General features: G+C 53.7%; 1 protein-coding gene across 2 annotated transcripts; it reads left to right on the forward strand.

Moving 5' to 3' along the window:
* The first annotated feature begins 1,981 nt into the window (after positions 1-1,981).
* Slc4a1 (solute carrier family 4 member 1 (Diego blood group)) lies at positions 1,982-20,922 on the forward strand. 2 transcript variants are annotated; one of them, XR_006639011.1, is made up of 21 exons: positions 1,982-2,019; positions 7,055-7,137; positions 7,243-7,357; positions 8,329-8,402; positions 9,275-9,455; positions 9,546-9,681; positions 10,308-10,431; positions 10,539-10,620; positions 11,428-11,609; positions 12,321-12,531; positions 12,693-12,905; positions 13,097-13,245; positions 13,355-13,549; positions 14,796-14,966; positions 15,326-15,415; positions 16,249-16,415; positions 16,806-17,059; positions 18,575-18,744; positions 18,826-18,999; positions 20,046-20,191; positions 20,842-20,922. XR_006639011.1 is itself a non-coding variant. In XM_045159809.1 (20 exons), the coding sequence occupies exons 2-20, from the start codon at positions 7,123-7,125 to the stop codon at positions 20,124-20,126; spliced, it is 2,784 nt and encodes a 927-aa protein (XP_045015744.1). In that variant the 5' UTR covers positions 1,983-2,019; positions 7,055-7,122; the 3' UTR covers positions 20,127-20,922. The 2 variants fall into 2 exon arrangements, 1 of the variants encoding a protein (XP_045015744.1); XM_045159809.1 differs by having other exon boundaries at positions 1,983-2,019; positions 20,046-20,922.
* Positions 20,923-21,212: the final 290 nt, after the last annotated feature.

The raw sequence follows: 21,212 nt of genomic DNA on the forward strand, positions 1-21,212 counted from the left end.
CCTGCCTCAAAAAAAAAAAAAAAAAAAAAAAAAAATGTGAAAAATGGAAAATGAACCAGAGATGTAGCTCAGTTGGTAGAGTGGTTAGTTAGCAGTCAAGAAGCCTTGGTTTCCCACCTAAAGCATTACACTACCAAGTGTGGTGATACATGCCTGTATCTCAGCACTCAGAAGGTGGGGAGGTGGGACTAGAAGACTCAGAAGTTCAAGGTTATGCTTGTCTACTTAACAAGTTCAAAGCCAGCCTAAGTTACACAAGCCTCTGACTCAGAAAGAAGGAAGGAAGGAAAGGTGGGAAGGAAGGAGGAAGGGAAAGAAAAGGAAGAGAAAAGACCAAGAAGTTAAAAAGAAAGGAAGGAAAGAAGGAAGGAAGGAAGGAAGGAAGGAAGGAAGGAAGGAAGGAAGGAAGGAAGGAAGGAAGGAAAGAAGGAAGGAAGAAACACCAGGCATGGTGGCACATGCCTTTAATGCCAACACTCTAGAGACAGAGATAGAAGACTGCTGTGAGTTTGAGACCAGCCTGGGACTACAGAGTGAGTTCCGAGTCAGCCTGGGCTAGAGTGAGACTCTACCTCGAAAAACCTAGAAATTAAAACAAGAAAAGGAAACAGAAACTGATGGGCAGTACCATTCCTCCAAGCTTTTGCACCTCAGGGAGATGTGGCACCTTGCAGGGAGCAATATTGTCCTTTGGTCACTGCACTTGTGGGACACCACCTCACCTTTCCACTGCTTTACAGCCTCCTCTGCAGTGAGGGGCTTGGGACAAGTGAACATGACAACCCAGGCCCTCCAGACTGAAGCGTTCTGCCCTGGGCCAGAGCCACTGTCTTTTCAGCTCTGGCCTGTGGGTGAGACTGGCTAATGGCTCTCTTCAGCTCTGGCTGTCTCTGAGTTTCTGTTGTTGGAGCCTGAACTTAGGAATCTTGGTCGATGAGGAAACGGAAGCTGCCAGAGGCCAAGAGCTGCTCCTGTTCCCTCAGCCAGTCATTTCAGGAGCCCTGAAGCACAGTTGGTGTCCCCCCCCACCTCCCCATTTCCCTGTAGCCCAGAGCCAGGTCTACAACACTCCTCTCAAGCAGACCTAAACCTCTTCATTCCTGCCCACTGTCAGTCAGGATGGGTACCCTGTCCTGGCCACCGCCCCCCCACAACAACCACCACTACCAGAAGGAGAGAAACTATCCCACTGGCGGTGCGGGGGGCGGAGGAGCATGGCAGGGACCAAGAATGTGGCTGCTCCAGCCTGGGAACCTGGGCTGGGCTGCCACAGTGGAGCCAGTGTGCCCAGACATTGGGGCTTTGTGAGATGGGGATCGGTGTGGGGACGGTTGTTTTTGTTGACTTGATATTGTTTCAGGTTGACTGTCAGTGTCAGTGCCCAGAGGCCAGCTCTCTGGAGCCAGTAGGGTCTTGGAGAGAGAGTTTCTGGGGATACCCTAGTCTGGAACAGGAAAGAGAGGGGGCTGCCAGGGCTCCAAGAGCACACTAGGCAGGTCTCAGTGGGAGACTGGAGGACACAGAGAGGAGAGAGGACAAGGCACTCTTGTGCCGGGTCCAGAGCAGGTCTGGCCAGAGTGGAGGAGAGAGACAGAAGCAAGGCAGAGACGTCTAGAAGCTGGTGGCTTCCTGATGCAGCGCTGGGGTCCTGAGAACCTAGCCGTCAAACCTCATTGTAGCAATGAAGACTAAGGAGACTCCCAGGGGCCCAGGAGGACCTGGAGGCCTTAGGGACTGGCCAGGCTGGGTGGGGTGGGCCCGATGCACAGCTGTCCAGATGTGGGTGAGAGATAACTCTGTTTATGGGGCACCCAGCTGGAGTGGGGTGGGGGGCGGGAAGGGGCTCCGGGCCGTGGGCCGGGCAGATTAGGAGGCGGGGGCATGAGTCAGGGGTTTGGGAGCTGCCCCCGGGGCACCTGAGCGCAGGCCAACGCTGTTAGAGCAGCTGGAAGCTCAGCTGATTGCAGAGGGCACCCGTGGCTGCAGGACTTCCCGAGAGACCCCAAGACTCCTGAGCAGGTGGGCAGGGCAGGGAGGGGTTAGGGTGGGCCTTGGCACCTGCCCTGAAGGTTTGAGCAGGTGGCCAGCCTGAATCTGTGCCCATGTGGCACAGCCCCCTGAGCTCCAGGGGTGTGCGGGTGGGCAGGGTGGGAGCGTGAGGATGTGTGGGAGGAGGTGGCAGTGCCCACGCAGAGACGAGCGTGCGGCAGGGGTGTGTGGCCAGGGCAGATTTGAGCCCTCCTACCGTAGATTCTGCTCGCTTTCTGTCAGCCCCTTGCACCCCAGAAACTCAGACTCGCCCAGACCCCTGTTCCCTCCAAGTGTGGGGGGACCCAGGCAATCCCATATCCCACCGTGGAAATGATGAAATGTCAGCCAATACCACTTCCCATCTGGGACACCTCTCTCTCCCTCCCTCTCTCTCTCTCTTTTTCCAAGGTAGGGTCCCACTCTCACCCAGGCTGACCTGGAATTCACTATGTAGTCTCAGGGTGGCCTTGAACTCACGGCCATCCTCCTGCCTCTGCCTCCGAGCGCTGGGATTAATGTGTGTGTTACCACACCAGGCTCTGGCTTCTTCTTTGTGGGTTTTTTTTTTAATTGTTTTAAATTCGTTGTTTTTTGAGGTAGGGGCTCACTCTAGCCCACACTGACCTGGAATTCACTCTGTAATCTCAGGGTGGCCTTGAACTCATGGTGATCCTCCTACCTCTGCCTCCTGAGCGCTGGGATTAAAGGCGTGCGTTTGGAGGGAAAGGAGATGCCCCTTTGAGCCCAAGGATGGAAAATCTCTGAGCTCAGGCTAATTCTGTGGGAATTGAGGGCGAATCTGTGGAGGGGTGAAGAAAGCCAGCCTCACTGAGATGGCAGTGGTAGGCATGAAGGAACATTCAGAGTGTGCCAGCTAGAGTGCCCCATGTTTTCTGTATGTGAGGTTCATGTAACACAGCGGCTCTGGGGCATGGGACTCATTATCACCAGCCCTATTGGCACGATGAGAAAACCGAGGCACAGAGAGGTTAAGTCACTTGCCCAAGCCCACACAGTAAATGGCAGCCCTGGGATTTGAACCCAGGCAGTCCAGCTGTAGAGTCCATGACTTAAAATTCTAACTCATTACTAACTAAGAGCTGGTTCCACACACACACACCGGGAGGCAGTTTTATATAGTGATTAGAGATGTGGCTGGAGTCGCAAGCCAGGGCTTACCCCCACCTCTGATACCTACCTCCTAGGCCACTGAAGGAGGTAGAATTCTCTGAACCTCAGTTTTCTCAGCTATGAAATGGGGCCACTGACTTGACCAGCTTCACACAGGGTCTGGGGACTGGGAGAGATAAGGCGACACAGCTGCTTGGCGGTGTGTGGGTTCGTCCCTGTCACCTGTGCCCCTCTTCGCCCTGCACTTTCCCAGCTGTGTTCCATCTCAAGATCTCTAATCTGGCCTGCCCTGGCTGGTGGCTCGCCTACCAGGTGTTTGGGGCACTTCCAGTGCCGGGGCAGTGCTGGCTTGTGGGCCAGGCTCTTATCAGTGACAGGCAGAGTGAGCGGGTGCCAGGCTGACAGAGAGTAATCTAGGCCTGGGGGTACCCCCCGCACACCCCCCCCCCCCGCAAACCCAGCTGGGCTCCAGGCTCCTTTAGGCACCCTTCTTTCTCCGAGTTCTCACTGGGCAGACAGGTGACAGTCTGGGAGCTACCTAGGGTCGCTCAGGGCCAGGGTGGTGGCCTGAGACTCTGGATTCCCTAGCTCTGTCCTGCTGCCCTTGAGAGAACCAAGGCCACAATCCCAGCTCCATGGTTGGACTTTTGGTACCTAAGGCTTAGATAACTTTCCGGCCAGTCAGGATCTAAGGCCCAGGAGGCAGTGGAGGCAGGACCAGAGAAGGAAGAGAGAACAAAAATGAAGAAGAGGGGGCTGGAGAGATAGCTTAATGGTTAAGGCACTTGCCTGCAAAGCCAAAGGACCCAGGTTCGATTCCCCAGGAGTCACATAAGCCAAATGTACAAGGTGGTGCATGTGTCTGGAGTTGATTTGAAGTGGCCCATTCTTTCTTTCTCTCTCTCAAATAAATAAAGAATAAAAATAAATGTTAAGCCGGGCATGGTGGCTCATGCCTTTAATCCCAACACTCAGGAGGCAGAGGTGGGAGAATCACCGTGAGTTCAAGGCCGCCCTGAGACTCCATAGTGAGTTCCAGGTCAGCCTGGGCTAGAGTGAGACCCTACCTTGAAAAAAAAAAAAAGTTAAAAAAATGAAGAATGAGGCAGAAGCAGAAGGCCTTTGTGAGAGGGCAGAGAGGGAAAAAAAAGTGTGTGGCCAGGGCTCTCAAAGGGCAAAGACTCTGCCGAGGGACATTCATATGGCTGTCACTGTCACCCCTAATGACTTGGCTATGGCCCTCCCTCTATCTCTTCGCGACCACCCATTCCTCAGAAATTTCTCTGTATGATTCGTTATAAACATTTACCCTGCTACCTCCTGCCCTGTGTCCCTCTACTCCTCTGCCCTGGTCACTCTTCACACCTGGGCTGGGCCTCTGGAGCCCCTCCTATGGTCACCGACACCTACTTCTGACCTTGTTCTTTCCACGACACATGATCTTCAGCAGCAGCGCGTTCCTAACTCGTGTCCTGCTGGAGCCCCTCGGGCTGTGCGCTCCCTCCATAGCACGGATGGCGCCTTGCTCATCTCTGCCTCCTGCGCCCAGCAGAGTGGACAGTAGAGAACCTGACCCAGCCAGATGTAGTGGCGCTCGCCTTTAATCCCAGCACTCGGGAGGCAGAGGTCGGAGCATCACCATGAGTTCAAGGCCACCCTGAAACTACATAGTGAATTCCAGGTCAACCTGAGCTAGAGTGAGACCCTACCTCAAAAAACGAAAAAAAAAAAAAAAAAAAAGAGAATCTGACCTAATGTCTCTCTCACATCAGTGCTCTGTGTCATTGTGGCTGAGAGAGGAAAGGAGGCCCCTCTATACCCCATTTGAGGCTACCTTAGATGATCTCTGCCCCCCACCTTTGGGCCTGTCCTAATATTCTAGGGTGGGCACAACCTCAAGTGCGGACATGCTGGCTGGGTCCTGACCATTCTGACTCCCTAGATCCTGAACCCAAGTCTGAAATGCTAAGTCATGATGACGAAGCGCTCTCTGTCGGCCGTGGGGACGTCACGAGGACAGAGATGAGGCTTTTCACTTGAGGGCCTTCCTTTTCAGAGGGTGTGTCAGACGATACATACACAAATTCATCAAAAAAAATTAAAAGATTAGTCAGCATGGAGGCCCACGGAGGTAGAGTGCTTGCCTAACATACATGAAGCCCCAGCACCACACAAACTGTGGTTGGTGGCACACGGTGTGATCCCAACACTTAGGAGGTAGAGGCAGGAGGGTCAGAAATTCAAAGTCGGGCTGGAGAGATGGCTTAGCGGTTAAGCGCTTGCCTGTGAAGCCTAAGGACCCCGGTTTGAGGCTCAATTCCCCAGGACCCACATTAGCCAGATGCACAAGGGGGCGCACACGTCTGGAGTTCGTTGGCAGTGGCTGGAAGCCCTGGCGTGCCCATTCTCTCTCTCTCTTTCTCTTTCTCTTTCTCTGTTGCTCTCAAATAAATAAGTAAAAATAAACAAACAAAAAAAAAAAAAAAGAAAGAAATTCAAAGTCATCCTCAGCTACATGAGAACCTCCCTGTCTAAGGAGAAGACAGGAGATGAGACAAGAGGAAAGAAGAGAAGCAAAAGAAGGCCCATCATGAGCTGGGGAAATGGCTCAGTGGTTAAGGTGTTTGCCTGCAAAGCCTAGGGGCCCCAGTTCGATTCCCCAGGACCCTCATAAGCCAGATGCACAAGGGGGTGTATGTGTGTGGAGTTCATTTGCAGTGGCTAGAGGCCCTGGCATACCCATTCTCTCTCTCTAACTGCCTTTTCCTCTCTGTCTCTCTCAAATAAATATATTTAAAAAAGAAAGAAAGACACCCCAACATGCCAGACTAGGTCAGAAAATGCCAGGGTTGCCAGGGACAGCCTGTGAGGAGAAGACATTAGAGGTGAGCTGAGTGAAGTACTGTTGGCCAAAGGTGTATGCAGGAGTTCACACTGGATGTGCAAAGTCTCTGGAGCAGAGGAGGGCTTCTTAATTTCTAGGAGGCAAAGGGCAAAGAGGCCAGCAGGCTAGGTGGAAAGTGAGCCAAAAGACATGTTCAAGATGGAGATGGGGCTCAGCAGTTAAAGGCACTTGCTTGAAAAGCCTGTTGGCCCAGGTTCAATTCCTCAGTATTTTAAAGCCAGATGCATAAAGTGGCTCATGTATCTGGGGTTCATTTGCAGTGGCTGGAGGCCCTGGTGTGTGCATACTCATTCTTCCTCTCTCTTCCTCTCTGTGGGTGTCTCCCTGCTCACAAATAAATAAAATAAATATTAAAAAATTACTAAAAATCACTAAAAAACTTACGTATTTTACAAAAAAAAAAAAAAAATGGAGTTGGGCATGGTGGCGCACACCTTTAATCCCAGCACTCAGAAGGCAGGAGGTAGGAGGATTGCCGTGAGTCTGAGGCCACCCTGAGACTACATAGTGAATTCCAGGTCAGCCTGGGCTAGAGTGAGACCCTACATCAAAAAAATTAATGAATAAAATAAAATAAGATGGAAGAAAAAAAAAAAGGCTGGATCTGTAAGATTCCCAAGGATGCTGCAGTCACTTACCCATTTCTGGGAGCCAAAAGTATATTGTGGATACTGTAGAGGAACCAACCCTTCAACTGCCCGAAGACAGGATGGGTCATTCCCTGGGAATATGCAGGAAGAGAGGATAAGGGCGGACTCAATACCCCTTGCCCATTCTTCCCCAACACTCTGAGGACCCATGCTATCTCTGCCCCTGAGCACTTGTCCCACACCTACAAACCCAACTCCTCCTCCCACTTCCACCCACACTGCCTCCTTTTGACCCTGCTGTTTCCCATCCCGGGGCACTCTTGGCACTGAGATATATCCTCCCCTATGGGGGACCTGGAATATCCTGGGCCTCACTGAGCCTGCACCCCTCCTGCAGAGACCCGAGGAGCGGGTTATGCTGGGGACTCAGATCGCCAGGGACAACAGGACACAGAGGACGGAGCCATGGGGGACATGCAGGTGAGTGTCTCCTGGCCCATGCAGGACTCCAGCTCAGGGCTCTGACAAGCTACCCTGGACCACTGTGGCCACTTCTCTTGGGAACCTGGGGGTCTTTTCCCATAGGAGGAAGTGCTGGAGATCCCAGATCAGGACAGTGAAGAAGGGCTGGCGGACATTCTAGAACAGGAAGAATATGAAGACCCAGGCATCCCTGTGGCGCAGGTGCTGGAGCCAGAAGGTGAGCCCCATTCCCCATCCTCCACCTCTGGCGCTGCAGGAGCAGTGGGGACCCTAGCCTCTCCTTCTTCACCGTTCCAGCCTTGGGGCCAGTTCCCCCCACAATCCTAGTTGATTGAAGGATAAACAGTGTTTTGTTTGAAATGATCACAGGAGATGACTGGGGGGGGGGGGCAGGTAGGGCCAGTCACCCGGTACAGTGCCCCTTGCATATGTGAGAGAGCAGCCAGGCCTGTCTGGGACAAGGGCATGAACCTACCTGCCACCCTGCCCACCCAATGCCAGCCTCTTAAGCCAAGTTCTTGGCCTATCATGGGGCCATCATTCTGTGTCAGGGGCCGGAGGTCCTGAGAAATGAGGAGCCGTGGAGACCCCCAAGAGCAAAGACCTCAGACACCTACACCACCTTCCTTGGCCTGCCCAAGGTCTTCGGTGGGGAGCCTTAGGCGGGGGCCCTGTTTACTGTCAACAGGACTTAAGAGCTGATGATTGGAATTGAAGTTAAGAGGCCCCCTTGGGAAATGAGGGTTGGTGTAGAGGAAATATAAGGGGCTCGCTCACTCCAGAGTCTGGTGAGAGGCTAACAGCTGGTGGCTTGTCCAGGAAGGTGGGAAGAGGAAAGGAAGTCTGGTCCCAGAGGTGGCGGGGGAGGGAGGAAGGAGACCCTGTGGTCTTAAACATTGTGCCTTGGAACTGTCCCCGTTTTTGCTGAGGGGTCAAGCCTCTAAGACTGAGCCCCGGAGGACCTCAATAAGGCTCCAATGGGCAGTTGCAGAGCCAGGCTAGACCTACGGATGGAAAGCCACATCCCACAGTGGCAGTAGTGGGGTGCGACACGGGGATCTTAGCCCAGGTGTCATGGAAAGGAACGGGCCTGGGTCTCTGAGGCTCCCTGTGTTTGGTGCGACAACACCAGGCTGAGGAGAGGGGAGCAATGTCACCAGCAACGCTAACCAGCCTCTGGGTTTTCAGCTCTTCCTCCTGAGTCAACAGCCACAGACTATATCCCCACCGCGGCCTCCACATCGCATCCAAGCTCCCGCCAGGTGAGGACCCAGCGCCCCGGCCTTCTTTCCTAAGATACCTTTGAGACCAGCTATTTACCCTGGGGACTGGATGGGGAGGGACAATGGCAGTCCTGCTAGGGGAGATCCCTGCACACAGGCAGGGAAGAAGTGGGGGTCCCCGGACTTTAGTGAAAGGAAAGGGGACATACCTGCTAAGAGGGAGAGAGACCCTTTCCAAACACACTGGGCAGATAGTCTGACTGCTGAGGGCTGAGCCAGAGCCCTGGGGTGTGACTGGGCTGGATGCTCATTGGGTCCCAGAGGTGTCTGGGAACACGCAGAAGTCAGGCTCCCACTGAGATTTTTCTTTCTTTCTTTCTTTTTTTTTTTTTTTTGTAACTCAATTGCATGGTCCTTGAGTGTGAACTTTGTAGATGACAATGTTGTCCCAAAATGTAAAAGGAAAAAGCGCACAATCCTGCTACCAACTCAGACCCGCCTCACCTATGACCCTGGAAGTAGCTTCAGGTCTCAAGACAGGCTGAGCCACATCACCTCAGCAGTCTTGGAGGCAGGAAACTGGCCAAGCAGTTCCCTAAATCCCTGAAGTCTTGGCCACCAGACCCCAGTTTTCTGGCCAAGTGACTTCTCAGAGCCTTCTTGGTTCAGAGGTCCCCATTCTCTTTCTGAAATGGGGTGAGCGCCTGCTGAGGATGGTCGGCCGTGGAGCCATGGGACCCTCTGCGTTTCCCCATGCTGTGAGCAGAGAATCCCCCCCCCCCCCCACTCCAGGGCTCTGGGCCTCTTCTAAGCATCTGTCCAGAGCTTCTGGGTACCCACAAGGTCACCAGCTCTGTCTTCCCATGGGCCAGCCAGTGGCCTGATGGACTAACTGGGACCTATGGCTTCAGGCTTATGTGGAGCTGCAAGAGTTAATGATGGACGAGAGGAACCAGGAGCTGCAATGGGTAGAGGTGGCGCACTGGATGGGGCTTGAGGAGAACCTGCGGGAAGATGGTGTCTGGGGCCGCCCACACCTCTCTTACCTCACCTTCTGGAGCCTCCTTGAGCTGCAACGAGCCTTTGCCAAAGGTGAGCCCCACTGGGCTCTCTGTGACCCCAGCTGGTAGCCATGGGGCAGCCACAGTGGAGCCGCCCAGCTCACCTTTCCCCTGCCTGTAGGGACTGTCCTCCTGGATCTGCCCGAGACCTCCCTGGCTGGTGTGGCCAACCAGCTGCTGGATGGCTTCATCTACGATGAGCAGATCCGGCCCCAGGACCGAGAGGAGCTGCTGCGGACCTTGCTGCTCAAACGCAGGTGCTCAATCCGCCCAGAACTGGGTGCCATCCACACCTCACGATCCCCTTTATTGCTCCCTTGCCCAAGATCTTCCTGCCCCTCCTTGGCTACAAATGGACTGTCCTCCAGCATAGTTCCCACCTCTGACATCTCACAAAGAGTGATCAACTGCCCAGGTTGACCTGGAATTCACTATGTAGTCTCAGGGTGGCCTTGAATTCACGGCAATCCACCTACCTCTTCCTCCCAAGTGCTGGGATTCTGGGATTAAAGGCATGTACCACCATGCCCAGTGCTCCATCCATTCTTTTGATCTCACTTAGACATCCCATACAGGAGCACACCTTTAATCCCAGCACTTGGGAAGCAGAGATCGGTGGATCGTTGCAAGTTCGAGGCCACCCTGAGACTATATAGTGAATTCCAGGTCAGCCTGGACTAGAGTGAGTCTCTACCTCAAAAACAAAAGTAAAAGAAAAAAAGAAAACAGAAAAAGCGACTTTGATTCTCCTCGTATTCTAGAGTTCCTCTGGTTGAGTCACTGGGTGTTCCATATGAGGTCTACCATTGGTCTCTCCCTCACTAGTCTGTACTAAAGCTCAGCATGACCAGTTTACTCTGCCCGTGTTCTCTCAATCCTGTAGCCATGCCGAAGACCTGAAGGCCCTGGAGGGGGTGAGGCCTGCCGTCCTGACACGCTCTGGGGACCCTTCTCAGCCTCTGCTCTCCCAACAGCCCTCACTGGAGATAAAGCTCTTCTGCGAACAGGTGAAGCTGCAGCTGGGAGTGAGGGTTAGGAGAGGAGGGAGCTAGGTGCTTATTTCCTTCCATCCACTGTGGCCCCAGCGCTCCCCTCACCACCCTCCTTTCCACAGGGAGAAGGGGGCCCTGAAGGACACTCATCTGGAATTCTGGAGAAAATCCCCCCGAACTCAGAAACTACTCTGGTGCTAGTAGGTAAGAGCCCCTCCCTCCATGCTTCCCGCAGTTCTCTCCTGCCCGGCGCCAGCCTGCCTCCCCTGGGCTGGGCTCCCTGTCACTCGCTCGCTCTTTCTTTTTTTTTCTTTGGTTTTTTGAGGTAGGGTCTCACTCTAGCCCATGCTGACCTGGAATTCACTATGGAGTCTCAGGCTGGCCTCGAAGTCACAGCGATCCTCCTACCTCTGCCTCCCATGTGCTGGGATTAAAGGCACCACTATACCAAGCTTTTAAATTTTCATTTATTTATTGTTTTCATGGTTTTTCAAGGTAGAGTCTCACTGTAGCCCAGGCTGACCTGGAATTCACTATGGAGTCTCAGGCTGGTCTCGAACTCATGGCAATCCTCCTACCTCTGCCTCCTGAGTACTGAGTTTAAAGGCGTGTGCCACCACGCCCAGCTTTTTTTAATTTTTAATTTTATTCATTTTATTTTATTTATTCGAGAGAGAAATGGGCACGTCAGGGTATTCAGCCACTGTAAATGAACTCCAGATGCATGTGCCACCCTGTGCATCTAGCTTATGTCGGTCTTGGAGAATCTAATCTAGGTCCTTTGGCTTCACAGCCAAATGCCTTAACCATTAGGCCATCTCTCCGGCCCTTTTTTTTTTTTTTTGAGGTAGGGTCTCACTCTATCCCAGGCCAACCTGGAATTTACTATGTAGTCTCAGGATGGCCTAGAACTCAAGGAGAGCATCCTACTTCTGCCTCCACTGGGATCAAAGGCATGCACCACCACTTGGGGCCCCTTGGCCTGGATTGACCACTTCATGTCTCCCACAGGCCGCGCCACCTTCCTGGAGCGCCCGGTGCTGGGCTTCGTGCGGCTGGAGGAGGCTGTGAGGCTGGAGGACCTGGAGCTGCTAGAGCCCGTGCGCTTTTTCTTTGTGGTGCTGGGACCCGACGCCCCTCACACCGACTACACTCAACTCGGCCGGTCTGCCGCCACCCTCATGACTGAAAGAGTGAGCGGGGGGCCAGGAGGGTGGGGACCTGGGCAGCCAGGGATGGAAGAAGCCATGTTCCATGCATAGACTGGCTGACTTTGGACTCACTTGTTGGACCCATTGGGTTGAATTCCATAGTTCCTGGCCTGGTCGGACTTAGCCTGGTTTGAACTGGCCTTGTTGGTCCAGTCTGACCTGGTTCTATCTGGTTCCTGTGATTTGTCCCAGTCTGCTCTGTGGTGTGTCTGGCCCACCCACCAGGGTTACTTTAGCTCCTCCTTCTCCACCCAGGGCCCTAGATTGTCTCCTTACAGATCATTCTTAGAGGGAACAGGGAGATCCCAGCTGGCCCTAGAGGGTTTGGGGTACTCTTTTTTTTTTTGAGGTAGGGTCTCACTCTAGCCCAGGATGACCTGGAATTCACTATGTAATCTCAGCGTGGCCTTGAACTCACAGAGATCCTCCTACCTCTGCCTCCCAAGTGCTGGCCTTAAAGGCGTGCGCCACCACACCCAGCTGGGTTTTGGGTTCTTTTATTTGAGACACAGTGTTTCTATGTAGCCCGGATGGTCCAGAACTTGTATAACTGACTGGCTTTGGACTCATGGCGATCGTCCTATCTCCCCGTCCCGTGTGCTGGGATGACAGTCATGCTCCCCGACTCCTGGCTCACTCAGAACCCCTCACCTGCAGTCTTGGCAGCCCCAACCCTCTCTCTTCTGCTCACAGGTGTTCCGGACAAATGCCTACCTGGCGCAGAGCCGGGGCGAGCTGCTGAGCTCCCTGGAAGGCTTTCTAGACTGCAGCCTGGTGCTGCCGCCCACAGATGCCCCCACGGAGCAGGCCCTGCTCAGCCTGGTGCCCGTGCAGAGGGAGCTTCTCCGGAGGCGCTACCTGCCCAGCCCTGCCAAGCCGGACCCCAGCTTGTACAAGAACCTAGGTACAAGAGCCTAAGCACCAGCTTCTCTCAGTAGCGCTCCTGCTCCCAGCACAGTGCCCCTCCCCACTTCACACTCCCTCGCACCAGTCCCCATTGAGCATGCTCCGCAGCCCCCCTGACCTTCCAACCAATTCTGACCACGATCCCGTCCTGCCCCGCAGACTTGAACGGGGGCCCAGGGGTCCCCGGAGGCCCAGATGACCCTCTTCGGCGCACAGGCCGGCTCTTTGGAGGCCTGGTACGTGACATCCGGCGCCGCTACCCTTACTACTTAAGTGACATCACAGATGCACTCAGCCCCCAGGTCCTGGCTGCGGTCATCTTCATCTATTTTGCTGCCCTGTCACCTGCCATCACCTTCGGCGGCCTCCTGGGTCAGTACCAAATACCACTCTCTCCTAACGCTCGCCTCTGACCCTCTGGCCTCTCTGCCTGTGGTTTCAGCTCTGATTCAGTCTGACCCTCGAGACTCCTGCATCAATCTCTGCATGACTTAGCCTTTTGGGCTCTGGAAATAATCCACTCTCCTGATCTTGACCCCCCCCCCCGTGACCTCTTCCCATAGGAGAAAAGACCCGGAACCTGATGGGGGTGTCGGAGCTGCTCATCTCTACCGCCGTGCAGGGCATCCTCTTTGCCCTTCTGGGAGCACAGCCCCTGCTCGTGCTCGGTTTCTCGGGACCTCTGCTCGTGTTTGAGGAAGCCTTTTACTCGGTAGCACTGTCCCAGTCCCACTCGGACCCTGATCCTGGCCCACCCGCCCCGCACATGCGCGGTGCCCAAGCTGCGCCGGGCTGACTGGGTTCCCTCTGACTGCCCGCAGTTCTGCGAGAGCAACGGCTTGGAGTACATCGTGGGCCGCGCCTGGATTGGCGTCTGGCTCATCCTGCTGGTGGTGCTGGTGGTGGCCTTCGAGGGCAGCTTCCTGGTGCAGTTCATCTCCCGATACACCCAGGAGATCTTTTCCTTCCTCATCTCTCTCATCTTCATCTTTGAGACTTTCTCCAAGTTGATCAAGGTGGGAGCTGGAGGGACGCTGAGCGTGCGGGCTCCCTGTTGTCATGGTGTGTGTGTGTGTGTGTGTGTGTGTGTGTGTGTGTGTGTGTGTACAGGGTGGGTGTGGCCGCGTTCCGTGTGCAGAACCGTGAGTGCGGGCACACGCGTGTCACTCTGGCTCACTCGTCCGCACGAACGACTGTGCCACCGGGTTGCCTGGGACCATGAATGTGCTGACCTGCTCCTTGTGGTTCAGTGCTTTTGCCCCACCTGACTGGAGAGAGAGAATGAATACACCTGTGTACGCCTGTGTCCATGATCGTGACCACATGCCATGTGGCTAGTGCTAGCGTGGATGAGAGAATGGCTCCGAAGCCATTCACAGCAAGGACAGTGGGGGCTTGGGAGGCTGTGCACCCCCTTTCCTCTCCACCACTTGACCTCAAGAACCTAATGGGACCTCTGCCTCCTTAGCTCGCTTCCTGTCCCCAGAAGCTGTCTGCCTTATATACCTGCCCTTTATATAGAAGCGTGGACTCTGTGTGTCCCGTGATTCCTATTTACTTAGTGATTTGTTTGTTTGTTTATGCTCTGCCACTATACACTCCAATTCCTTAAGCATTTTGTTTTGTTTTCTTTTTCGAGGTAAGTTCTTGCTCTAGCCCAGGCTGATCTGAAATTCACTATGTAGTCTCAGGCTGGCCTTGAACTCACAATGATCCTCCTAACCTCTGCCTCCCAAGTGCCTGGCTCCTTAAGCACTTAAAAAATATTATTTATTTCTTTGTTTGAGAGAGGGGAAAAAGAGATAGAGAGAATGGGTACATCAGAGCCTCTAGCCACTGCAAACAAATTTCAGATGCACACATCATCTTGTGCATCTGGCGTTATGTGGGTACTGGAGAATCAAACCTGGGTCCTTTGGTTTTGCAGGCAAGCACCTTAACCATTCAGCCATCTCTCCAACCATCCTTAAGCACTTTTTACAAACGTCCTTATCACTTATTCTTGCTCTCCAGCCTTCTAACATTCCCCCAAGCCCTGGAGGTACTGTCTCCACACATATTCATTGCCTCCTTGACCCACATCTAACCTGGTCTTTATCCCTGAAAAACAAGCTGATCAGCATGTCAGTTGAGGAAGTGGGTAGACAGATGAATGCATGCACATACGGAAGGAGGGTAATGGGTAAATGGATGGGTGGGTCAATGGATGGGTTCATGATAGTGTTGAGTCAATTCATAGGATGTCTTGGTTTTCTGCTGCAGATCTTTCAGGACTACCCACTGAAGAAGCAGTATGACCCCGTTGTGATGACGCCCAAACCTCAGGGTCCCCTGCCCAACACAGCCCTCTTCTCTCTTGTGCTCATGGCTGGCACCTTCTTCCTTGCCATGATGCTGCGCAAGTTCAAGAACAGCACTTACTTCCCTGGCAAGGTCAGTGCTTCCCACCCCCATCCTTGTCTGCACTACCCTAATCCTCTCCAGCACCCCTCTGTTCCTAGCTTCCCCAGTGCCCCCTCCCCATTCTTAGCCTGGCTCCCTGTTCCCAATACCAGGCCTCCGGGCCTTCTCCTGACTGTGCAGGCAAGCCCATCTTCACTTGGGAATCAAGGACAGGTCCTGGGACAGGGAGCAGTGTGGAGTGAGGGTGAGGAAGGGAAGCAGGTATCATTGAGGTGAAGCTGGGCCATCAGATGCTGATGGGTCCCTTGGGAACAGCAAAGACTTGGGTAAATCTGGGACAGGAGGGAGGCGGAAAGTGGGCAGCAATGGGTTATTTCATCTGCCCCCAGCTGCGTCGAGTCATTGGGGACTTCGGGGTCCCCATCTCCATCCTCATCATGGTCCTGGTGGATTCCTTCATCAAGGATACGTATACCCAGGTGACTCTTCCTCCTAGTCCTCCCCTCCCTCATGACACTCTCCTCTTCATTTCTCTCCTCCTTCTCCCCAGAATATCTTTTTCCAACCCAAAACCAGCCAGGGCTAGCTCTTCCCCATCTCTGCCTCCCTGGAAGCCCCCTCCACCCAAAGCAGTCTGGGTGAGATTGCCCTCGGTACTCCTTAGCCTAGAACTGTAGGAAAGAGATTGTTGTTGTTGTTGTTGCTTTGTTTATTTGTTTTGTTTTTCAAGGTAGGATCTCGCTGTAGCCCAAGCTGGCCTGGAATTCACTATGTAGTCTCAGGCTGGACTCAAATTTATAGTGATCCTCCTACCTCTGCCTCCTGAGTGCTGGGATTAAAGGCGTGTGCCACCACGCCCAGCTTGGACTTTTTTTTTTTTTTTTTTTAATGAGAGAGAGAGCCAGGGCCTCCAACCACTGTAATCAAACTCCAGATGCGTGAGCCATCTTGTGCACATGTGTCACCTTGTGCAGCTGGCTTATGTGGGATCTGGGGAGTTGAACATGCGTCCTTAGGCTTCACAGGCAAGCACCTTAACCACTAAGCAACCTCCCCAGCCCAAGAGTATGTTTTGAGCCAGGCAAACGTGGATATGAAACTCAGCTCTGCCACCAAATAGCCAAGCGATGTGAGGCAAGATTTATAACTGCCTTTGATCCTTTTTCCGTGTCCATGAAGGCGGGAGTGAGAAGCTACATGTGAGCCGATTAGGTCCAGAGCAAGTGTTCAATAGAAGCAAGTCCTTCAGCTCCCTGAGCCAGGACCTTGGTTTCCTTGCCCTGGCGTTCTGACTAACTATCTCCTCTCATAGAAACTCTCCGTACCTGATGGCCTCAAGGTGTCCAACTCCACAGCCAGGGGCTGGGTCATCCATCCGCTGGGCATATATAACAAGTTCCCCAAGTGGATGATGTTTGCCTCTGCCCTGCCTGCTCTCCTTGTCTTCATCCTTATATTCCTGGAGTCTCAGATCACCACGTAAGAGCCAGGATGGGGGCTGGGTCATGGACAGGGTGGGGGCGGGGTAGAGGGCAGGCTTTGGGCAAGAGACCAGACAGTGGTTCTCAAGGGCATCAGCCAGTGAATCATCAGAGGAAGGTCTGCGTTTTGTGGCCCCTGTATCATTTGGAGGCCATTCAAACCTGGAACAATCAGATTAGGCACTGGGAGTTAGAGGGGCCCAGAACAGGCAGAGCTCCCAGGAGTGGAAGCTTAAGGGGCTCAAGCAGGTCTGTCTGGGGAAGTTCTGAAGATTTTCAGCCCCCAGAGTCTGAATTTTCTAGTGGCAGGAGAAGGCGTGACAATGTTGGGTGGAAGGAAAGATGGGATAAAAGAGGTTCGGGCTTACGGGACCCTTCCTATTCCTAGACTGATTGTCAGCAAGCCCGAACGCAAGATGGTCAAGGGCTCCGGCTTCCACCTGGACCTGCTGCTGGTCGTGGGCATGGGTGGGGTGGCTGCCCTCTTTGGAATGCCTTGGCTCAGTGCCACCACTGTGCGTTCTGTCACCCATGCCAATGCCCTCACGGTCATGGGCAAGGCCAGCGCCCCAGGGGCTGCAGCCCAGATCCAGGAGGTCAAGGAGCAGCGGATAAGTGGGCTCCTGGTCTCTGTGCTTGTGGGTAAGTGAGGCTAACCCCACCACAGAGGTTCTTCCCTGCCCACCCCTGGCCCTTGTCCTTTGAACGGGGTTCCCACCTCTCAGGCCCGGCAGCTAGGTCCCTACCCACTGGCTTCCCATCCCCCCAGCACCAGTTACTCATAGGAGGGAATCTGGAGGGAGCACGGGACGCTAGTACACTGGCTGAGTACCTGACCAGGCCCTGCCTCAGAGCTTAGCCAGCAGAAGTGCATTGAACTGTGGGCTCTGGCCTTGCTCTGCTGCTAGCCAGTACCCGGTTCCCTGTCTGCACAGTTAAAGGGTCAGCTGCTCTTATGACTGCCACCAGGTAATGCTCAGCATAGGGTTAGTGGACGCCGGGCTCCATTGGGTCCAGCTGGGTGGGCAGTGCGTAATCACTAAGAGAGAGGTCAGGGGACTCCCCCTCCCTTTTCCTTCTCTCTTTCCTTGTTTTTTTGTTTGTTTTTAATTTTTTTTGTTAATTATTTATTGATTTGAGAGTGACAGACAGAGAAAGAGGGAGAGAGAGAGAGAGAATGGTGCACCAGGGCCTCCAGCCACTGCACATGAATTCCAGACATATGCGCCACCTTGTGCATCTGGCTAACATGGGTCCTGGGGAATTGAGCCTTGAACCGGGGTCCTTAGGCTTCACAGGCAAGCGTTTAACTGCTAAGCCATCTCTCCAGCCCTTGTTTGTTTGTTTTGTTTTTGTCTTTATTTTTATTCTTTCCTTGAGACTGGGTCTGGCTGGCTTCCAACTCACAATCCTCCTGCCTCAGCTTCCTACATGCTGATTTTGTGGTTTTGGTTCTGGGCTTTGAACCTAGGTTCCCTAGCAGGCCCACTGAGCTGCAGATCCAGTCTCAGGGAGGGTTCTTATTTATTTATTTATTTATTTATTTTATTTTTATTTGAGACAGAGAGGAAGGGAGTGAGAGAATGGTGCACCAGGGCCTCCAGCCACTGCAAATGAATTCCAGAAGCCACTTTGTGCATCTGGCTTACGTGGTAGATCCTGGGGAATTGAACCTGGATCCTTTGGCTTTACTGGCAAAAGTGTCTTAACCGCTAAGCCATCTCTCCAGCCCCTCAGGGAGGTTTTTAAAGGAAGCCAGGTTGTGTGTTACTTGCAGAAAGAGTAGGACTGGTCCAAGAGAAGGTGAAGGAGGCATTCTAGAGTGAGAAAAAAATGTAAGTTCCTCTGACCTCAGTGATCCCCACACACCACACACACACACACACACACACACACTTGGCTGAGGGAGTGCGCATAGGCAGATCAGACGGAGTTTGACTCCATGCCAGCTGTGTGGCCTTAGGCAGGTTGCTTACCTCTCTGAGCCTATAAAGAGGATTCACAGAAGAGGTCCACATGATAGTTGTAGGTTTGTTCTCAGTCCCAGATACAAAGGAGCATTGGTGGGGTAGTGGTGAGTGCGGCTGCCTTCCAAACACAGACAAGGCCGGCAATCCGTTAGGGTGTCCTGACCTGAGAATGTCGTCCTCCTCACAGGTCTGTCCATCCTCATGGAGCCCATCCTGTCCCGCATCCCCCTGGCTGTGCTATTTGGCATCTTTCTGTACATGGGGGTCACGTCCCTCAGTGGCATCCAACTCTTTGATCGCATCTTGCTCCTGGGCAAGCCACCCAAGTACCATCCAGATGTGCCCTTCGTCAAGCGGGTAACAAGGCCTTGTGGCTGCCTAGCCTGGGATGGGGCAGGGGTGTGGCATGGACAGGCGCTGACTCTGGCCTCCCCACAGGTGAGGACCTGGCGGATGCACCTGTTCACTGGCATCCAGATCATCTGCCTGGTGCTGCTGTGGGTGGTGAAGTCGACGCCTGCCTCGCTGGCCCTGCCCTTTGTCCTCATCCTCACGGTGCCTCTGCGGCGCTTCCTGCTGCCGCTCATCTTCAGCAAGCTGGAGCTCCAGTGTGTGAGTGTCTGGGGCTGGGCTGGAAGGAGGGCCTGGGCAGGGCATCTGGAGTGGGTGGAGATAAGGGGGTGCGGAGAACCGGGAAGGGACAGAAGAGGGCCTGTAGGATGTGAGGAGTGAGTCATGGAACCGAAGAGAGAGGCAACAGAATGGAGTGGTTAAGCTCAAGGTCTAGGTCCATCAGGCTTTGTTCCAATCCTGGTTTGGGGCAAGTGACTTCATTTCTCTGTGCCTCATCTGTGCAGGGAATAATAATAGGGTCGGTGAAAGCATTAAAAGACATGGGGGCCAGGGTGGCGCACACCTTTAATCCCAACACTTGGGAGGCTGAGGTAGGAGGATCGCCGTGAGTTTGAGGCCAGCCTGGGCTAGAGTGACACCCCCCCAAAAAAAAAAAAGAAAGAAAGAAAAGAAAAGAAAGACACGGGGGAGGGGGAGGGGAGGGAGGGAGAGGAAATGGCTCAGGGTGTGAAGTGCTTGCCCTGTAGGCATGAGGACTTGAGTTCAGATCCCCAACAGTCCCATCAATGCCACGTGTGTTGGTACGCTGAGGAGGCAGAGACGGGAAATGCCCGGGGCTTGCTGGCGAGCTAGTCTAGCTGAATCAGCGAGCTCAGATTCAGGGAGAGTCCCTGTCACAAAGAAAAAGCCTTTGAGATGGAAAAGCCACCGAGGAAGACACCCCATCTTAACCTCTCCACGCAGACACGCGGAGCTGCACATACGTGTGCTCTCTCACACACATAAACATGCACACACGCAAGGAAGCTCACCACGGGAGCCGGTGAATCCTGGCATCGCCCAGCTCATTTAGGACAGGGGTTGCCATGGCAATGGGGGGGGAGTTCCCTGCTCACCATCCACAGGTCCTCCTGTGAGAGACTCCCAGCTGCCTCTCACCTTCTGAAGACCATTCATCAAGACAGCCACGTAGCGGGGGAACAGCACAGAACTTGGGCCAATCCCCCCCCCGCCCCGCTCCAGCAGTGTTCCTAAACCTTACGAGTGCTGGCATCCCTCACCCTGTCCCACTCCCACCCCTGCAGCTGGATGCCGACGATGCCAAGGTGACCCTCGATGAGGAGGAAGGTCGAGATGAGTACGATGAAGTGCTTATGCCCGTGTGAGGGGAAGGCCCAGGCCCTCAGACGCCCCACTTTCCCACCCACCCAGGAAGAGCACAAGTTCACGGGTATCTCATGGACTCTCAGGCTCAGGGCTATGGGTGGGAAAGGAGGGGATGTCCGGGAAGCCTTCAGACCAAGGCGTGCTAGCTTTTCTGACTGGAAGTGACTGGGGGATCTGGCCCACCGTCCCTTATGCTGCCACACTTCTGTGTGGGGCTCCTGTGCTAGGCCCAAGCCTCGGCTTTTCAGGGTGTAGTGATGAGTGTGGGAGACGCTGGGGCAAGTTCAAGTTCCTGCTGGCTGTGTGTCCTGCAAATCCCTTGGCCTCTCTGGCCTTTGAGGACCAAGGGTAAATGTGAAAAAACGCTTTGTAATTTCTGAAAGGATCACTCAACAGTAGTCCTCATTCTCCTCTTACCCTACCTGAGACCACACAGCCGGAACATGAACCTTGTCTGCTGAGTTGGAGGGCACAGCTCTATTCCTCTGCCTGTGGCCCGCCTTCCCTGTTCAGAAACACCCCTGGTGACCCCTGTCATCCCCACTCTGCCCTAGCCCCACCATAAGACCCTCTTCTTACTGGCCAGAGAGGTGTTGTACTGAGGGCAAGGTACAGGGGAGGCTATAGGTGAGAGACTGAGGCTTAGTATCTCAAGTACTTATTGCTACCCACCAAGTACTCCTTCATTCATTTATTCATTCATTTACTTCTCAGCCACCTACTGAGGGCCTAGTGGACACAGAGGGAACTCGGTCAAGACCCTGCCTTGGGGTGGGTGTGCACATCTGTTCTGGATTTGGCTGGGAGGAAGGGTGGGTAAAAGGAGGGTGGGAAGGCAGGGGAGAGGGAGGGAAGGGAGGTCTGTAATTTATTAACTGTGTCTTTTCTAAGCATTTTCAATGTACTTTGGCTTCATACATGTACGCAGTCCCCATGAGTGACCCACTATGCCCAGCCCCATCCAACTCAATCTTGGGAGGAACCCAGGTTTGACTGACTGGAGCATCTCCAGAACATGGGCAAAAAAAGAAAAAAGAAAAAAAAATCTATTTTTTTACAAAACAAAAATATAAAAAGAAAAGCCG

The sequence above is a fragment of the Jaculus jaculus genome, chromosome 9 (assembly GCF_020740685.1).
Source record: "Jaculus jaculus isolate mJacJac1 chromosome 9, mJacJac1.mat.Y.cur, whole genome shotgun sequence".
NCBI classification, from domain to species: domain Eukaryota; kingdom Metazoa; phylum Chordata; class Mammalia; order Rodentia; family Dipodidae; genus Jaculus; species Jaculus jaculus.

Bases quoted from the DNA above. Each gene is read 5' to 3' on its own strand.
- Slc4a1 (XM_045159809.1), top strand. The intron at 8,403-9,274 runs GTGAGGACCCAG...CTATGGCTTCAG, and splicing joins CGCATCCAAGCTCCCGCCAG to GCTTATGTGGAGCTGCAAGA. The intron at 15,416-16,248 runs GTGACTCTTCCT...CTCCTCTCATAG, and splicing joins TCAAGGATACGTATACCCAG to AAACTCTCCGTACCTGATGG.